The 16,808-nt window shown below is 45.5% G+C and overlaps 2 protein-coding genes across 7 annotated transcripts in view; one reads left to right on the top strand and one right to left on the bottom strand.

Annotated features, from left to right (window-relative positions):
• Positions 1-1,682, top strand: part of capn3a (calpain 3a, (p94)) — a 17,207-nt gene extending 15,525 nt beyond the window's left edge. For both annotated transcript variants that reach the window (XM_024268957.2, XM_024268966.2), the window contains exon 21: positions 801-1,682. In XM_024268957.2, the coding sequence (XP_024124725.1) occupies positions 801-827 (27 nt within the window). In that variant the 3' untranslated portion in view covers positions 828-1,682. The remainder of the gene's footprint in view (positions 1-800) is intronic.
• The window catches only part of znf106a (zinc finger protein 106a), a 22,113-nt gene continuing 6,819 nt past the window's right edge, over positions 1,515-16,808 (bottom strand). For 4 of the 5 annotated variants that reach the window (XM_024268924.2, XM_024268925.2, XM_024268930.2 and 1 more), the window contains 18 exons: positions 11,664-14,096; positions 11,209-11,593; positions 10,382-10,451; positions 10,157-10,311; positions 9,091-9,151; positions 8,751-8,975; positions 7,611-8,280; positions 7,495-7,535; positions 5,616-5,761; positions 5,410-5,544; positions 5,225-5,341; positions 3,829-4,020; positions 3,689-3,751; positions 3,497-3,616; positions 3,349-3,420; positions 3,190-3,261; positions 2,644-2,793; positions 1,515-2,567 (listed from right to left, as the gene is read on the bottom strand). In XM_024268924.2, the coding sequence (XP_024124692.1) occupies positions 2,511-2,567; positions 2,644-2,793; positions 3,190-3,261; positions 3,349-3,420; positions 3,497-3,616; positions 3,689-3,751; positions 3,829-4,020; positions 5,225-5,341; positions 5,410-5,544; positions 5,616-5,761; positions 7,495-7,535; positions 7,611-8,280; positions 8,751-8,975; positions 9,091-9,151; positions 10,157-10,311; positions 10,382-10,451; positions 11,209-11,593; positions 11,664-14,096 (5,164 nt within the window). In that variant the 3' untranslated portion in view covers positions 1,515-2,510. The remainder of the gene's footprint in view (positions 2,568-2,643; positions 2,794-3,189; positions 3,262-3,348; positions 3,421-3,496; positions 3,617-3,688; positions 3,752-3,828; positions 4,021-5,224; positions 5,342-5,409; positions 5,545-5,615; positions 5,762-7,494; positions 7,536-7,610; positions 8,281-8,750; positions 8,976-9,090; positions 9,152-10,156; positions 10,312-10,381; positions 10,452-11,208; positions 11,594-11,663; positions 14,097-16,808) is intronic. The other variant, XM_024268946.2, reaches the window with a different exon arrangement.

The following is a 16,808-nucleotide window of genomic DNA, read 5'->3' as shown; positions in this document are numbered from 1 at the left end:
GTTTTCGAAGGCCGTCCTCCTGCTGGTTTCTAGAAACTCTACCTAATCTGCTGCTGATCACCTGGATCAGGTATGTTTGGCCAGTAAGGAGCTTCAATGACCGGTTGGTTGGAAAACATGTAGGATTCTGACTCTCGAGGCCTGGATTCTGACACCCCTTCTGTAGAGTAACTAATCAACCAATGAAGCCTGTTTTTGGATTTTGGGATGAAACTGGAATGCCAAAAAATGATCCTAGCTGGGATTTGGACCAGAGCCTTCTGGTTGTGAGGAGGTGAGAGCGCTAACCGCTGCAGCTCCAAGCAGCGCTCCACACAAAAGTCTCTGTCAAAAGCTTTTTAATACAGTAAATATCACTGGACATTTATTTTTTACACAAGTACAAGTCAAGGGATAGCCTCAACTACATTTCCACTATATATTCCACCCATGAGCCGCATTGGTACGATTTCACCCGCTCCTTTTCGTGGGTATGGGAGGGGCTGCTGCTGAGGTCACAGGTTTTTAGAGGATTACTCAGAAATGTGTGAACGGATCCAAATAGTATTTCAACACTGCGGCTAAAACTCCGATGTGAAAGGGTTAATCCAAAAATTGAAGTCTTTCATTCTTCTTGTTTTACGATTCGATGTTTTTGAACTAAGAAGAACCACACAGATAAATGAAATGCTCTACTTCTATATTCTCATCATACTAGTGTGTATTTAAAGACATGAGAGGAAACGTGGCGCTAAAGTTCCCTGTGAGGTCAGCTTTGGGAAGACGCTGGAATTCCTAACCCCGCCCCTCTCTGTCCGCAGTGGCTCCAGCTGACCATGTACGCCTAGAGAGGGTGTCTTCTCGCAGAGCTCCACAGCAGGACCAGACCTGCCAGCCTTTACCTCAGCGTCCCCCCTCCCAGCAGCGGTGCTCCCTGCACGTTCTTCATTTTCATATCTCCATTTCTGACCTTTGTTGGAGCCGGTCTCTCTTCAATAAAACAACCAATCCTGGGTTTCTATCCCGCAGTGGATGAACTCAGGCTTCCTCCGTGTGCCAGAAACAGGAACTTCTCCAACCACCCGTCTGCCGGGGGGAGGGTCCCATCAGGGCGGGGCCCCGGCCAGATTGGATTCTACTCATTCTAATAATAAGCTTTATTTTCTTGTTTTCATCTGAACACTAGTTCTGTTTGTTTTTGACTAAACAGTGGATTTTAATAGAACAAAGTTTACATTTTTAATCTCAAATTTGTACATTTGAGCTGTTTTTAAAAACAGTTTTAAAGGAAAATCGGTAGATATGATATTAGACAAATTGTAAGCAAATGTTGGATTTTCAAACCCCTCCCCAGATTGGACGGGGAGTGGCAGACGGGTGGTTTTCCTCTGAAGGCTGTGGTCACATGACTCTGTGCATTTATAGGCATTTTACCCAATAAATACATGTGAAGTTGTTGCTTTGACTGTGATTTGCCTCTGCTTGAAGGAAAATGTTTCCATCAGATGAATAATAAAAAAGTCAGGAGGCGTGCAAACGCTGCCAACATGTTTATTCAGAACAGCTTCTTAAAATGCTCTTTAAAAAAACAGATCCAGAAACAAATGTCACTTTTGAAGAAACTCGGGAATGCTGGTCAGAAGAGAACTGCACACTTTTAGCAGAAACACAGCGACCCACCCCGCCAAAAAAAACAAAAAAGATGACCAAGAAACAAACGTAACACCTGCCTTCAAAATATAATCTCCATTTCATTGAATAAAGTTCAACTTCTTCCTCTAAACATCAACCAAACACACACGCTATTAGAAAACCATCAGCAGTAGAAAACTAATACCACATTAATGAGTCACAACACTACAACCTTTAGTAAAGCGTCTTCATGAAACCATCTCAGAGGAGAAATGCACAGACTGAAACGTCAACAAAAATAGGCCCCTCCCCTCCCCGACCTGAGCAGTTCCCGCGACAAAGGAAGCGCTCAGACGGGACCAAACATTTCCTCACGCCTGAATGAGCAGAAGACTCAGAGTCCAGCCGTTCATCCCCAAACCGTGACGTCTAACTTTCAGTAAAACTCCTTCAAACGCGGCGCCAAAACCTCGCTATCATCAAACTTCTCAGTCATCTCGGACTAAACGGGAAAAGCGGGTGCTCGAGGTGAAGAGATAAAAACAATAAAAAGAAAACGCATGAAAACGCGCTTGCGGCGAAAAGTTAGGAAAAGCATTTTAATGAACTAAAAAAACTCAAACTTGACACAAAAGCTGCAGCTTCTCTCAAACCTGCAACTCCAGAGTTTCTTCATCAAACTGTCTTTGGTCAATAACAGGACAAGTAGATTCAAAGGGGGGCCGTTTCCTGACCCCCCCTCCTGTCACAGTTTTAAGGTTGGATTAACACCCATCAGGCACGGTGGAAGCGCTGTCGAGTCAAGTGGGTCCCAAGAATGAACCCCCCAATATGGGGAGGAGTAGCTTGTCGAAGAGGAGGAGGAGCTCAGGGAGGAAGGACACTCCCACCGCCGGCCCCTAAGGCTGCACGTCCATGCCCTCCTCTGCGTGTTTGTGCATGTGCAGCAGCAGCGTCTGCAGAGAACAGCTGCAGTCAGACCACCCACATGACAACCAGGAAGCAGCAGTGTTGCAGTGTGTGTTTTAGGACCTGTGTAGAGCTGCGGACGCACACAACGTCCTCGCAGTCATTCCAGCGGCAGCGGACGGTCTGGACGCCGCCGCCGGCTCTGGCGTGCACGGAGATCAGGTGCTGCTGCAGGTGCTCCATCACCCCGAACGCCAGCGCACAACCCTGCCACTGTCAGACGCACAACGACATCAGTATCAGATAATATGGATATAACAACACCCATGAAACAAAAACCAAAAAAAAAAAAGCGCAACACAACACTAATGCAACAACAAAAATAAAACCCTTAAAACAACAAAACAACACTTATAAACCAAGAATAATATAACACAACACCGATACAACAACAAAACTACCCATACAACACAACACCCATTCTACAACAAAAAAACATACAACAAAACTACACCAATAAAAAAAGACACTCATTCAACATAAACGCACAAACAACAACAACAAAACAACACTTATAAACAACACAACACTCATGCAACAACAACAACACAAAACTCATACAACTAATACAATGTGGTGCTGGGGGGTGGGGGGCTAACAGACTCCTACCCTGCAGGTGTAGCTGTGCGACAGGTTCAGACGGACGGCGTGCACGCTGCCATCGTAGCAGCCGGTGTAGATCTGGAACCGGAGGAGAAAGGGGGAGTTTTTCTGTGTTCTGCAGTAGAAATGATCAGGTGAACACCCCCCCCCCACACACACACATACCATGTTCTTGTAGACGTTCATGCACAGCACCATGTCCCGGTGGCCCCCATAGACCTGCCGCTGCTCCTGAGACTGAAGACGCCGAAAGAGGTTCTGTTTAGCAGAATTCCACCCAGACCGATCTGAGCCCAAAGCGGAGGACGCTCACCTGCAGGTCGAAGACCCGCACCAGTTTGTCCAGGCAGGCGGTGACCATCACCCCCCCGAGGATGGAGACCACCGTGACGGCGTGGCTGTGGCCGCGGTAGACCTGCAGCAGCTGCCCCGTCTGTGGGGTAAAGGTCGCAGCGTCAGGCCGAGTCAGAACGGCTGCGCTTGTGCGTCAGAGGAGGAAACTCACGTGGATGCTGTGAGCGCGCACGCAGTGGTCACTGGATCCACTGAAGACCAGATCCCTCACCACCTAAACGGACGGCAGAGTTCAGCAAACGTGCCACTCCCCCACCCACACACAGCTGATACAGAAACAGCCCCGCCCACCTGCATGCAGAGCACGCTCTTGGCGTGGCCGAGCAGCGTGCGGAACAGCAGCCCACTCCCGGCGTCCCTCACGCTGATGGTGCTGTCGTAGGAGCCCACCAGCAGGAGTCTGCACGCCCCCTCCTGTGACGTGGCCAGGCAGCTCACGCCTCGCGGTCCGTGGCAGTCCCACACATCCATCTGTGTGTTCGTCTACACCCCCACCCCAGAGAGAGCAGCATGAACTCCAGACCACTTCCCAGTAGTCCCAGTAATATTTCCATTTTCATCAGTGGGTCTTTAATTGCTGCTACATTACTTCTAAGTTAATCCTGCATTATTTATTCATTTCTCCTCCAATATTCCAGCAAATTTCTGGCAAGTATTCTTGAAATATTTTTGAATGTTTTTTCCAATGTTTTGACATTTTATTCCTGTAATAATCTCTACTTTTTTCCATTTCTTGCAATACTCCTGACTTATTCTTGGAATCTTCTTGAATATTCTTAATTTTACTCCTGCATCTATCCTAACTTTTAGCTTTAGTCCCCAAATATTCATCATTATTATTCTTGCATTATTCCCACATTTTTCCTGAAAAACTCATAAATTATTCCTATATTAACACTTATTTGTCTTTATATTTTCCACATCTTACTTATTTCTCCTAAAATATTTCTGAAATTGTTCTTTTTTACCCCTGGATTACTTACCCCATATTTCCTACATTTATTGCAACATTAATAATATTTTCTGAGGGCAGGGATGTCAGGTTAAGATTAGTCTGTTTAGTTTGGCAATAATCTAATCTAATTTTAGGTTTTTATACAATTACCGGTGTGAAGCCCTTTGAGGCAACTGTGTGGGCTATAAAAGTAAATATGAATTGAATTTTCCTTCACATATCCTTGCATTATTCCTGCATTATTCCTGCATCCTCCATGCAAAACGTTTAAGATATTACAAAATAATGAATGCATTATTCCTGAAATAATTTCTGTATCGGTTCTGCTTTATTACTGAATCACTTCTGTGTTACTCCAGCATTACTTTAACTTGAAACATTCCTTTAGTCTCCCTGCATAAAATCCAAATAATTCTTGGATTATTCCTGAACTACTCTAGAAAATGTTGCACTTTAAACTGATAACATTTTAAATTCTAAGCCTGATTCAAGTTTCTGATATTATAAGAACTATATATAGAGCCACTACTATAAAAATATATATTTATAAAGTAAACTGTAAGTTGCTTTCCTTGATTCTTCCTTTCTTCTTTTGCAGCTCTGGACGATTTCAGATTGTCTTTTTTCCATAACTACAATAAAGTCACAGGTCTAACTCTGAAACTTGCTCTGATTTCAGCCTCACCGCTTAAACTCGAGACACTTTTCTTCCTCTGACGTCCTCAAACTCACCTTCAGGTTAAAAGTCACCACGCTGCCGTTGGCCAGACCGGCGTACAGCATCTTCCAGCGGCGGTGGAGGCAGAGGACTCTGTCTGACAGGACAAACTGCTGCTCCAGCTCTCGCGTCTGCAGAGAACAACACATCAGTCTGATGACCGACCACAAGTCGAGTTCCCTTCAGCAGGAGGCCCGACCTTCAGACTGTAGCAGCGGATGGTCTGGTCGCTGGAGCCAGAGTACAGACGGCGAGGGAGGGACGGAGCGGCCGACACCACCAGGCAGGTGACTTTGGAGGCGTGGCCTTCCATCACTGCTACACACTGACGGCTCTGCGGCAGACACGGATTTCTGAAACGGTTCCAACGAACAGAAAAAGCAGGAATTGTGTGTCAGCACCCACCACCAGGTCGAACACTCTGACGGTCCGATCGCCCGAGCACGTGTAAAGCAGTCCGTCATGGATCTCCAGGCTGTTTACCGCCTCCTGGTGGCCGTCAAACGCCCCCTCAGTGGGCCCTTCATCCCCTCCGTGGTCAGACGACCCTTCTGGAAACAGAAAAGTTTAACCCTTTAACACCGGAGCTCCAGTGTTTATGTTCGTCGCGCCGCTTTTCTCCTTCAGAATCTACTGGAATGACGTTAATCGTGTTAATGGTTGAAAAGTTAAAGTATGTTAAAGATTTAGTGTTTAAGCGTCACCAACAACTACGCAGGTGTTAAAGGGTTAAAGACAGGAAAACATCACAAAACTTTATGTAGCCGTTTTATGAGAATCACTTTGATTTATTTTGATTTTGAAAAAGTGTTTGAAGAAACATTTCAGGTCACAAAAACAGTTTTTCATGCAGAGGTTTGGTTAAAACAAAGCTTCACATTTTTTATTAACAAGGTTCTTTATATGGTTGAAACAAAAACAAACTTTCCTAGGGTAGAATGAGACGACTCTTCCTTTGGATTTTTCTGGGTAAATCTGACTCAGTTCTTACATCTTCTCCATTAACACTCAGAGGCTTTTCTTAAACTATCATCATTTTAGCCAAACTTTCTTAATACAGGCATTTTTTTGCAGGATTTAAAAACATTTAGAAAACAATAAAAACAATAGAAATATTTTCAAGAAAAAAAAATTTATTTATGGAACCCAAAACTGCCTGTGCTACATTTTTTCTTGGATTGTTTTCCTGTAATAACAAGATAGTATCTCGCTATAATAAGAAAAGCTCATTTTCTCAGGAGAACGAAGTTCATTTTATCGAAAAATTAGATAACTAATTTTAATAACAAAACAACCCCCCCCCAAAAAAGCAAATATCTAAAAATTTTTTTTTTTAATCGTTTTCTCGTTATAACAAGATAATATGTTGTTATAACAAGAAAACAAGATAATAACTCGTTATCACAAGAAAACAAACTTTGTTTTCTTGTGATAACGAGGTAATCAAGAACGAAGAATGAAGCGTCCCACTCTCCCTTTCCAACACGGAGTCACCAAGACTTCACTGGTTTTAAGTCTCTCTATTTGGGAGGTAGCAACAAAAACAGCAGAAGAATACTCCACAAAAGTTGTTTTTTTTCTATTTTGTTTTTATTTATTAGCGGATATATTCTCAAACGCCTTAACTCTGTCATCCATTAGCCCCTCGATTTATTTCCTTAAAACCCCCGAACAAACAGGTTGATTGAGAGAACCCAGGGCTGCCAAGCATCTGCACGTGGTGTGTTCACTGAGCTCCGGAAATTAGCGAACCCAAACAGCCACTCCGGCCAACTAAGTCCGCTACAACAATTTTTATACAAACAAAACAGTCTTTCAGAAAAAATGTTGACACTAATAAATAAATGAATGTGGATCAGTTATTCTGGTGTTGGACATTTTCCCTGATAAACTGTTATGTTTTGCTGCGGATGTTAGGAGCTCAGTGAACGCACCATTCAGAAACGCTCTGCAGCCCTGGTTATGTTAATCAACCCGTTTGTTTGGGGGGTTTAGGGAAATAAAGGGAGGATGGCTGCTCCATGAGATGGAATTAAGACGATTATAGAGCACAGAACCACTAGTAAATTTAAAAAAAGACTAAAAACAACTTTTGTGGAGTGTTTTCTTCTGCTGTTTTTATTGTTAACCACAAAATAAAGAAACTTAAATCAGGCGAAATCATGTAAAATCTCATTATAATGAGAAAACCATAAAACAAAAAGTAGGGCAGGCTGTTTTCGGCTTCCATATCTATTTTCTGATAATAGTCAGTTTTTTTAAGACGGTGTGAGGATGAACCTACCTGAGGAGTTCTTGGGGTAGACAATGGAAAATGGTAAATCACTGTGGGAAGGGGGGATAAATTAATCTTTGAGCCGTCTGAAGTGAAATCTAGCTCCTGATTGGAGGACGGCTCACCTCTCTGAGGATTTGCACAGATCCATGTCACTGGTGGAGGAGACTTGGCTGCAGGCCAGGCTCTGAGGCTCTGGACTGAGTATGCTGGGATGGGGGGGTAAAGCGGGAGGCTGGGTGTGACACGCTGTAGAGACCTCCATGTTTTCTACTGAGTCCGGGTTTTCCTGTTCAGCAGTGCGACACAGCTGTTTGTAGAGTTTAGCGTTGATTTTCTGGAGCTTGAGGACGGGTAACATCAGCTTGAGGGCTCTGCTGCCCTCCCTGTCGTCTGCAGGCAGGCTGCAGCTGCTGCTCTGTGAGCCGGCGCTGGCTCGCCTGCGCAGACGCAGCCACCGCGGTTTGCAGGTCTCTTCGTCTCCCTCAGAGTCGCTGCTCTCAGGTTGTTTGGCCCCAGCGGCGCCCTTCTTCAGCGACTTCCTCTTCTTCAGCTTCCTCACGCGCGCTCCACTCTTCAGCTCAGGGGGGTGGGGGGGCGTGTTCAGGGCTGACGGACAGTCGGCAGCAGCCCCCTCTGCAGAGCCTCTCCTGCTGGGCGACAGCTTGATGGTGGAAGGGGGAATGGTGTTAGTGGACGCATGGATGCCCTGGATGAGAACAGAGCTGGCAGCCTGATCCCTGCAGCCTGAAGAATCCTCACTGCTGGACTCCGGTCGCGCAGCAGGAGCAGTGTCTGGAAAGGGTTAACAGGACATACTTATTCTGGAGATCAGGGACGTATCGTCATGTCCATCCCCATCTTCTTGACCGCTTCGTCCCTTTCGGGGTCACGCGGGTGCCGGAGCCTATCCCAGCTGCTGAAGGGCGAAGGCGGGGTACACCCTGGACAGGTCGCCAGTCTGTCTCAGGGCCTCAATCACACACACATTCACTCTCACATTCACACCTAGGGGCAATTTAGAGTCACCAATGAACCTATGAAGCATGTTTTTGGACGGTGGGAGGAAGCCGGAGTCCCCGGTGAAAACCCACGCATGCACGGGGAGAACATGCAAACTCCACACAGAAAGGTCCCAGCCGGGAGTCGAACCGGGGCCTTCTCGCTGTGAGGCAAGAGCGCTAACCACTGCGCCACCGTGCAGCCCTGTTGTCATGTCTGTCAGCAGAATCATAGAAAAAGTTTATAACCAACCCCTCACTCACCTTGAAGCGGAACGAAGGGAGCCCCCTGATCCTCTAGGTCCTGCTGGGAGACCATCACCGGGGACTGCGGCTCCGCTTTGATCACCACAGAGATGGTCTGCAGGCTGGGGGTCGGAGGGCTCACACCCCCTGCAGGTGGATGAAGAACGGGAGCAGCAGAGTCAGCCAGGGGGGTGTCGCTCTTTTCTTCTTTGACTTTGAGAGGAGACAGTTCTTCACTGGTGCCTGAAACAGAAGAAGCAGGTCATTTCCTGCTTGGGAGCGTCTGGTGCTCCAGTTCTGATCTGGATTGTGGTTCGTCGTTTCATAAGGTTCCTGCTGTTGTTTGGGAGTTTCTTACCCTGCATGCCTTTCAGCAGGTCTATGCGCGTGTTCCTCAACATGCTCATCTCTGCAGTGATCTGAGGGAAACAAACACACAGAGGAATATTGACGGCGGCTCGCAAAAAACCCTCAACATGAGTCTTCCTTAAGTCTAAGATTGAATCCGGATTGCTTCCCAAACTTCACGGGGTGTCAAACTCAATCGCACAAGAGGCCAAAATCCAAAACACACCTTAGGTCGCAGGCCAAACATTTATTGAACACTCTAAAACTACATTTTTAAAACTTTAAAACTGTAACTTCTCAACATAATTTTGAATAATAATTCAGCAAACCACGCTTCACTATAGACGCTTTTTTAGAAGTTAAAGTTATCACAACGTGATGCATCACGTATCAAACAGTTCACTTTTTAAAAAACAACAATTTAAACTCAAAAATAGGCCCATAACAGGACTGAAGTTCTAATTATTCATTTAATATTTATATTTTTCTTAAATGACCATGGTCTGAGCGGGATAAAATGCTCCTCCAGGTGTGCAGAACACGGAAGCAACCATCTGACACAAAATTCAATTAACATAATTTTTTTCTTAATTAAACATGATCAATGCGATAATTTGACAGCCCTAATGTTTCTTATTTGTGTTGAGACAATAATAAAAGGGTCCTATAATTTTATATTATCGATTCTCAAAATATTGTGGGACAGAAACTCATCAAACTGGGTCACGGAGATGCTTTTGTAGAACTCTTCAAAATAAATAAACCTCAACTCTCAACTTCATCCGTGTCAATCATAGGAAATGTTCAGTTAATGCTTCCATGTATCAATAAGGTTAGAAGCTTATAGCAGAAGCACCTCCCACGGGCATCTGGAGCGTCCCGTTTCTGAACACATTTTTGGACAGGCGTAAGGCAGTGACTCTGGGACATGTTGAAAGAAAGGCAGCAAAGGAGAACTTGACATTGGGGTATCATGGAATCGTAGCTACACTTTTTGCATTGCTCAGTACGAATTATCAGAAGAACACATGTGATCTGTGAACTTCCAGAGCTTCGGAAAACGTTAGTTTACGTGCCTGCTGCTTCAGCAGCGTGAGGCGCTGCACTTCCATGAATGCGGCCTCCAGCGTAGAGCGGGCTTGGATCAGGTTGCTATCCAGGGTCTGCAGGGACCGGCTCAGCTCCTCCTCCCGCAGAGACACAGACAGAAGCTGGTCGACCTGCTGACGCTCTGCAAAAACAAAGAGGCTCGTTCGTGTTTGGCGACACAGCAGCAGAGCTCCTTCTGTGAGCCGGCTGACCTTTTTTGGATTTGACCTTCCTTCTTTTGCTGTTGTGCTCCAAGCAGGACGCCTCGGCACTCTGGCCATCCTGAAAGAGGGCAGAAGAATCTGTTCAAAAACCTGAAAACACAAACGTACGTTCCATTTCCAGAAAGATAGAACAAGAAACTAATCTACTCTGCTGAGACAATAGAGCTGAAAAACTGTCTGTAGTAGTGCTGCCACAAACGCTAATTTCAATAGTCGACTAATCACCAATTACTTTTTTTGATTAGTCGACTAATCTGGTCATGAGCAAAGTGGATGAAAGCACACATCTTAACCATCATTTTAAACTGACTGGAAACTAGATATACAACATAATGCTAGTGTGAATGCTGTAAGCTGAATTTGTCCACTGAAGATGCTAGTGCTGATAGCTGAAGATGCTGAAATTGATAGCTGGAAACACTGAAGTTAATAGCTGAAATCGCTAAAGCTGATACCCAGCTAAAGTATTAGTTAAATGCAAAATTAGCGTAAAAACTGAATAAAAGCTAAATTAGCCAAAATAGCTAGCATGAAGCTGAAATATTAGCTAAACTCCAAATTAGCCTAAAAATCCTCAATAAATCGTCCAGAAAGCTAGCAGAATGCCATTATAACTTTCAACTTTACTACACTCTGACTCCATATAATATAAAGTAACGACTAATCGACTATTAAATTGGTCATCGACTATTTTAATAGCCGATTAGTTGTCGATTAGTCGACTAATCGTGGCAGCCCTAATCTCTAGTTAGTGTGAGAGTTAAACCTGCAGGAAATCGGTGTCTGCGCTGCTGCAAAGTGCTCTCCAAACTTACCGTGGCTGCTCTGCGCCTTTTGCCGCTCCCCTGGGCATCACACTGCTCCATGCCAGAGCTGCTGTCCCCCCCGACAGACTCGGACCGCTGCAGGACTTTGACAGAGGCGGACATTAATGTGTCCGGCTGCTTGTGCGCTGCAGGATGTTGCTGAGGTGGAGCGGTGGCGCTCAGCTGCTCAGAGCCTCGCAGCGGCTCCTCAGAGGCATGGGGGTCCGACAGGGAGAAGGATGACGGTGCAAGGCTGCTCTCTGATAAGGAGCGTTTCCGGGTCGGTCCCTGAGAAGAAAAGTCCGTCACCAAGTCCCAATCAAAACCCTCCAGCAGGGCTTCTTCCTCCTGTCTTGGGCAGTCCTGCTCGTTTGGAACCATCTCTATCCCAAACCTGAAACACAAGCATGGAATTATGCCGTGACAGAGACGTTCTGATTCTGTTGCACTGAGACCCGCCTTACCTGGGCATGCCTTTCCCCTTGTCCTGCTTTTTCCGGAGCGTGTCATAGAGCTGTTCCCAGTTCACGCAGCGGCGAGACCCGGAGCTGTTAAGGAGCTGGCGCACGGTGGGTTTCAGTCCAGAGTCCCTGTCCGCCTCGTGTTTCCGGGACCCGCTCAGGTTCCGGACCCGCCTGGCGATGTTCAAGTTCGGCTCATGGCCTCCTGCCTTGTTCTTGGAGTTGATGTGTTTGCTAAGCTCCCATTTTAAGACATGGGGGAGGTCCAGTTTGGATGAATGTGGTGTGTTTGAGGCCGCTTCAGAGCTTTTGGAGGCATCAGGATTTAAACTTTGCTCCGACTCTACAGCCCCATCCCTCCCGCCATCCTCTTCCTCCCTGACTGAGCCTGTAGGTCGCGGGCTGTCTAAGACAGAGGTGCTGACCTGCAGGGACTGCAGGGAGGGGGTGTTGTCTGAAGAGGGCGCTGCAGACTCCAGGGGCCCAGCTAGGTCTGAAGTGTCTGGTTTAGCTGAACTACAAAACTTGTGTGTTTCTTTCATGTGAGCCGGTATCTCTGAGTTTGTTTCCTCTCTGCCTCTGGCACAGCTTTTCTTTGACCCTGTCTGCAGGGCCGCAGGGGAGAAGTCCAGGATGGGTCTATGTGACCCAGTCTGCCAGGCTGCAGTGGAGAATTCTGAGATGGGTCTTTCTGACCCCGTCTGCTGAGTTGTAGTGGAGTATGCTGGAACGGGTGTTTGTGACCCCATCTGCTGGGGTGCAGCGGAGGATTCTAAGAGGGGTCTCTGTGACCCTGTCTGCTGGCCTGCAATGAGGGATTCTGAAATGGGTCTACGTGACCCCATCTGCAAAATTGTACTGGAGGATTCTGAGAAGGGTCTCTGTGACCCCATCTGCTGGGGTGAAGGTGAGGATTCTAAGATGGGTCTCTGTGACCCCATCTGCAGACCTGCAGTGGAGGACTCTGGAACATGTTTTTGTAACTCCATTTCCTGGGGTTCAGGGGAAGATTTTGGGATAGCCCTCTGTGACCCTCTCTGTAAGGTTGTAGTGGAGGATTCTGAAACGGGTCTCTTTGCCCCCATCTGCTTAACTGCAGTGGAAGACTCTACAGTGGGTCTCTGTGACGCTGTCTGCTTGACTGCAGTGGAGGGTTCTGAAACGGGTCTCTTAGACCCCATCTGGAAGGTCGTAGTGGAGGATTCTGAAACGGGTCTCCGTGACCCCGTTTGCTTGACTGCAGCTGAAGATTCTAGATTGGGTCTCTGTGACGCTGTCTGCTTGACTGCAGTGGAGGGTTCTGAAATGGGTCTCTGTGATGCTGTTTGGAAGGTCGTAGTGGAGGATTCTGAAATGGGTCTCTGTGACCCCATTTGCTGGGCTGCTGCAGGAGATTCTGGGATAGGTCTACGTGACCTTGTTTGAGGACTTGCAGTAGAGGGTTTTGGTAGAGGTTTCTGTGACCCTTTCTGTGTGGCTGCAGTGGAGGATTCTGGGATGGCCTTGGATCTGGGGTTGGGCAGTGAAGGAGCTTGACCAGCAGCTTTTTTGAGCTGAGCCCCTCCTCTGACAGCAGAGGAAATCTTTCCGTCTGCCTGCTGGTTGGAAACAGAAGCATCTCTATGGAAACCACTGACCCTGCTTTCATCTCTGGGAGCAGAATCTACTTTCCTTAGATGCCCTCCAGTTTTTTCACATCTATTGGGAATGAAGGCACCGGTTTCTGCTGTCTTGTCCTGCTTGGTTTTGGGGCCTTTGCTGATCTCCGGAGCATGTGGGTGGGCTTCAGTTTGATGGGCGGTGGTTACGGGATAGGGGGACCAGCGGCAGCCTCTGTCTGGCACTGGGTTGTTGCAATTAGACCTGCTGCTGTGTTCAGACCCCGCCCCCCAGGCTCCAGGGTGTTGCTGGGTAGCCTTGTCAGTGTTTTGCGGCTGGTTTGGTGTCTGCCCAAACCACCCGGCTGGGAACTGAAAGAAGGGAGGAGGGCCATTGTTTCTTTGAGGGTGGGGCCTAAAGGTATTGTTGATATTGTTGAGGCCATAAAGTCCGTGACTGCTCCCCCCACTACTCAGCCACGGCAGGTAGTTCTGTTGACTTCTCTGGAACGTACCATGACCCCATGTCTTGCTGCTGCCCCCCCGTCCTTCACAAGTAAGGTCTCCAGATCCCCATTTCTGAAGGTTTGGGGGTGCTTGGGCATGCCAGGTGGCTCCCTTGCCCTTTTTAGTGTATTGATCTGCTTGTGCTCTCTCTGCGCTGGCTTGGTTCTGGTTCCAGGAGAACTGGTGGCGGTGGCCTTGCAGTGGCGGCTGCCAAACACGTGCTAATCGGTAACGCTCCTTAGCTTCTTGCAGCTTCTGCTGAAATTCTTCCTTTTTCCGTTTCTCCTCTTCCTCTTTTGCCGCCTTTGCTGCTGCAGCTTCGTTCTCTTTCCTGCAGAGATCAGAAGGACTGGCTGTGAGTTCATGGAGCTGTCTTCACTACACTGGACTGCAGAAACTACAATGTTTCTCTCTCCTCTGGGTGTTGAGTGGCTTCTTATGCAGTCAAATAAAGCAAAGAAAGCTCAGAGATGTACAGTGGGGAGACTTAAGCAGCCATGAAACAAGAGGATGCACTACCACTGGAGAAACACCTCAGGACTAGTCTCTGGTGTTTATTAAAGTACAACGAACACTTGTTTGAAAGCCAAAGCACAGATTCTTAACATAGAAGGTGATTGAAAGAGGAGCCAGAAAAGCAAAATCAAGCTTCCCTTTTAGTAGTCCCAGATGAACAGACCCAACAACCCTGTGATGAGGTCTGGAGGGATTACAAGAGAGACTTTTCATTCTGGTTTCTCTTTATTCTCTGTAACCCTTGTGTTATCCTAGGTATGTTGGGAGTGGGGTCATCTGGACCCCACAAGACAGCACGTTGAACTTTTTTTTCAATGAATTTTAATTTTCACTGGTGTCCACCATCAGCTAAACTTGTCATGGGACGAATAACATGTCAATGTAAGGTTGGGTCATCTGGACCCAATAAGATGGCACAAGGGTTAAAGAGCCATTCAATGATAAGAATCTGGTACCCACCTGGATGAGAAATGTGGGCCTTAAACCACTGACTGAATATGAGAACTGAACTCTATAGAGCAGTGTTTTCAGCCGGTGCGCCGTGGAAAATTATTCATTTTCAATAATCTAAAAAACATTTACCATTTCTAGAATATCAACTTTGTGTACATCCAAACAAGACCAGGTATATCACAGTTTTTAGGAAGATGAAAGATCAGTAAGTGCTATTACTTTGTGTTTATTTGATTCCTATTCAAGACGCAATCAGAATGACTGTGCTGCAATTCAGCCACAACTATGACACCGTCTCCACCAATCACTCTTAGAGGCTTAATCAATACATCATTAGCCTAATCAATCCTTCTTTCGACATTACTCAGAAGGTTATGTCAAAACTAATAGCTAAAGATCGTATTTAGTGTAGCGTCTTGTGTGATGTAAAAAAAAAGTATAATATAATGAATTTAAAGATGTGAGTCTGTCCAGCTTTAACCCCAGATTTCACTACATCTCCCATGATGCATTGGGTCAATGTGACAGCACACAAGAATGCATAAAAAGTTACATTTTTAATCAAAAAAACTAATAAAACACCAGCGTGTTAAATTTTTTTTTATCTAGTTACAAATTAACTCGTAAAAATAAATACAATGTTTGTCTGTGAAACATTAAAAACTTAAGATGTTTATGGAGGTTCAAACATAGGCTAAAGTGGTGTCCTGCTGGTTCGGTTCCTCTCTATTTCAGTATCAGAACCACATCAGAAATTCTGACGACAGAAAGCTGCTTTGGATATAAACCAGGATCTGATTATGAGTTGATACCATTGACTGTACACAAGGACTGGACCAAGTGAGTGTGACGTCACTCATAGAAAATCGTTTATTTCTGGCAACAACCATAGGAAGTCAGTTCAGTTGCCACTTTTTGCGGTACGATGCTGCCATGTTGGAAACAGACTGCATCAGTATGCAGTGATTGGTTTGGTCCAAGACAACGTTTCTATGTCAATCAGTCTCACCAATCAGAAGTGAGCTTGTTGGAGGTCACACCCCCCTTTTTTTATTGTTTCGATCAATTTAATTCAATTCAATTCCACTTGAGTTTTCACATTTAGACATTTTTGTTTAGAAATACATTAATAATCTACTATATGTTTTGAATATATTTATATTAATCTGATCCAGTTCACATACTTGTGATCAGTATCAGTGAAATAATGAGATTGTTAATATCATCCAGTGTTCCATGGATTCTCTAAAGGAGAAGTTCTAACTAAAATGTTCAGATTATTAACATTGTAAACATTGTTCTGCTTCTCTTCAGTTTGGACACTAGGTGGAGCTTGCGCTATGGCAGTACATTTATTTCAAGAAAAATAAGCAAAGAATGAGAAAAAAAAATGTATTTTAGGCAACAAACGGTTACTCTAAAAAGATTTTGGAGTTTGGAAAATTAATTCCTGAGTACATAAAGATGTTCATTTAGTTAGCAATGTATGTTTACATCGACTGAGCGTTAGCATTAGCTGTCCTATTGGAAATTTAATTAAACGTTAGCATCGAGCTAGCAAATCTTTATTTTTATGGATTGATTATTTATCTATTAAGCTTAGATCAATAAAAAATAATTGATTAATTGATTGTATCACCCCAGCAGTAGTTTATAACTTGATTAACTTGAACTATCGAAGAAAAAGCCATGAAAAAAAAAAATCTGGATAATCAAGAATGGTTATTATAGATCCATGGAACTTTCCCGTCTTGGAACCAGCAGGTACTTCCTGTTTGGAACTTGATAGGGGAGGGGTCATTTACTCCAGTTCTCATATACAGTCAATGGTTGATAAAGAGAATAGAGGGGAGGTTCTGCCTGTTCCGCAGCTTAAACCCAAACGGGGCAGAGTGCCTCCATGTTCCTGGCTCAGCGTTCCCACAGAGCTTCTCCCCTTCAGCAGCGTCTTCTCTAGTGGATCAAACTCTACGCCTTGACCTCTGCCTGCACAGTTGCTGCAGAGCATTAGTGCAGCTCAGCAGAATGTGACTATAGATGGAGTGCAGACAGCTGCTCGTGCATTTTTAACATG

Source organism: Oryzias melastigma, linkage group LG22 (assembly GCF_002922805.2).
Source record: "Oryzias melastigma strain HK-1 linkage group LG22, ASM292280v2, whole genome shotgun sequence".
Classification (NCBI taxonomy): domain Eukaryota; kingdom Metazoa; phylum Chordata; class Actinopteri; order Beloniformes; family Adrianichthyidae; genus Oryzias; species Oryzias melastigma.
This window is presented reverse-complemented; position numbering and strand designations above follow the sequence as displayed.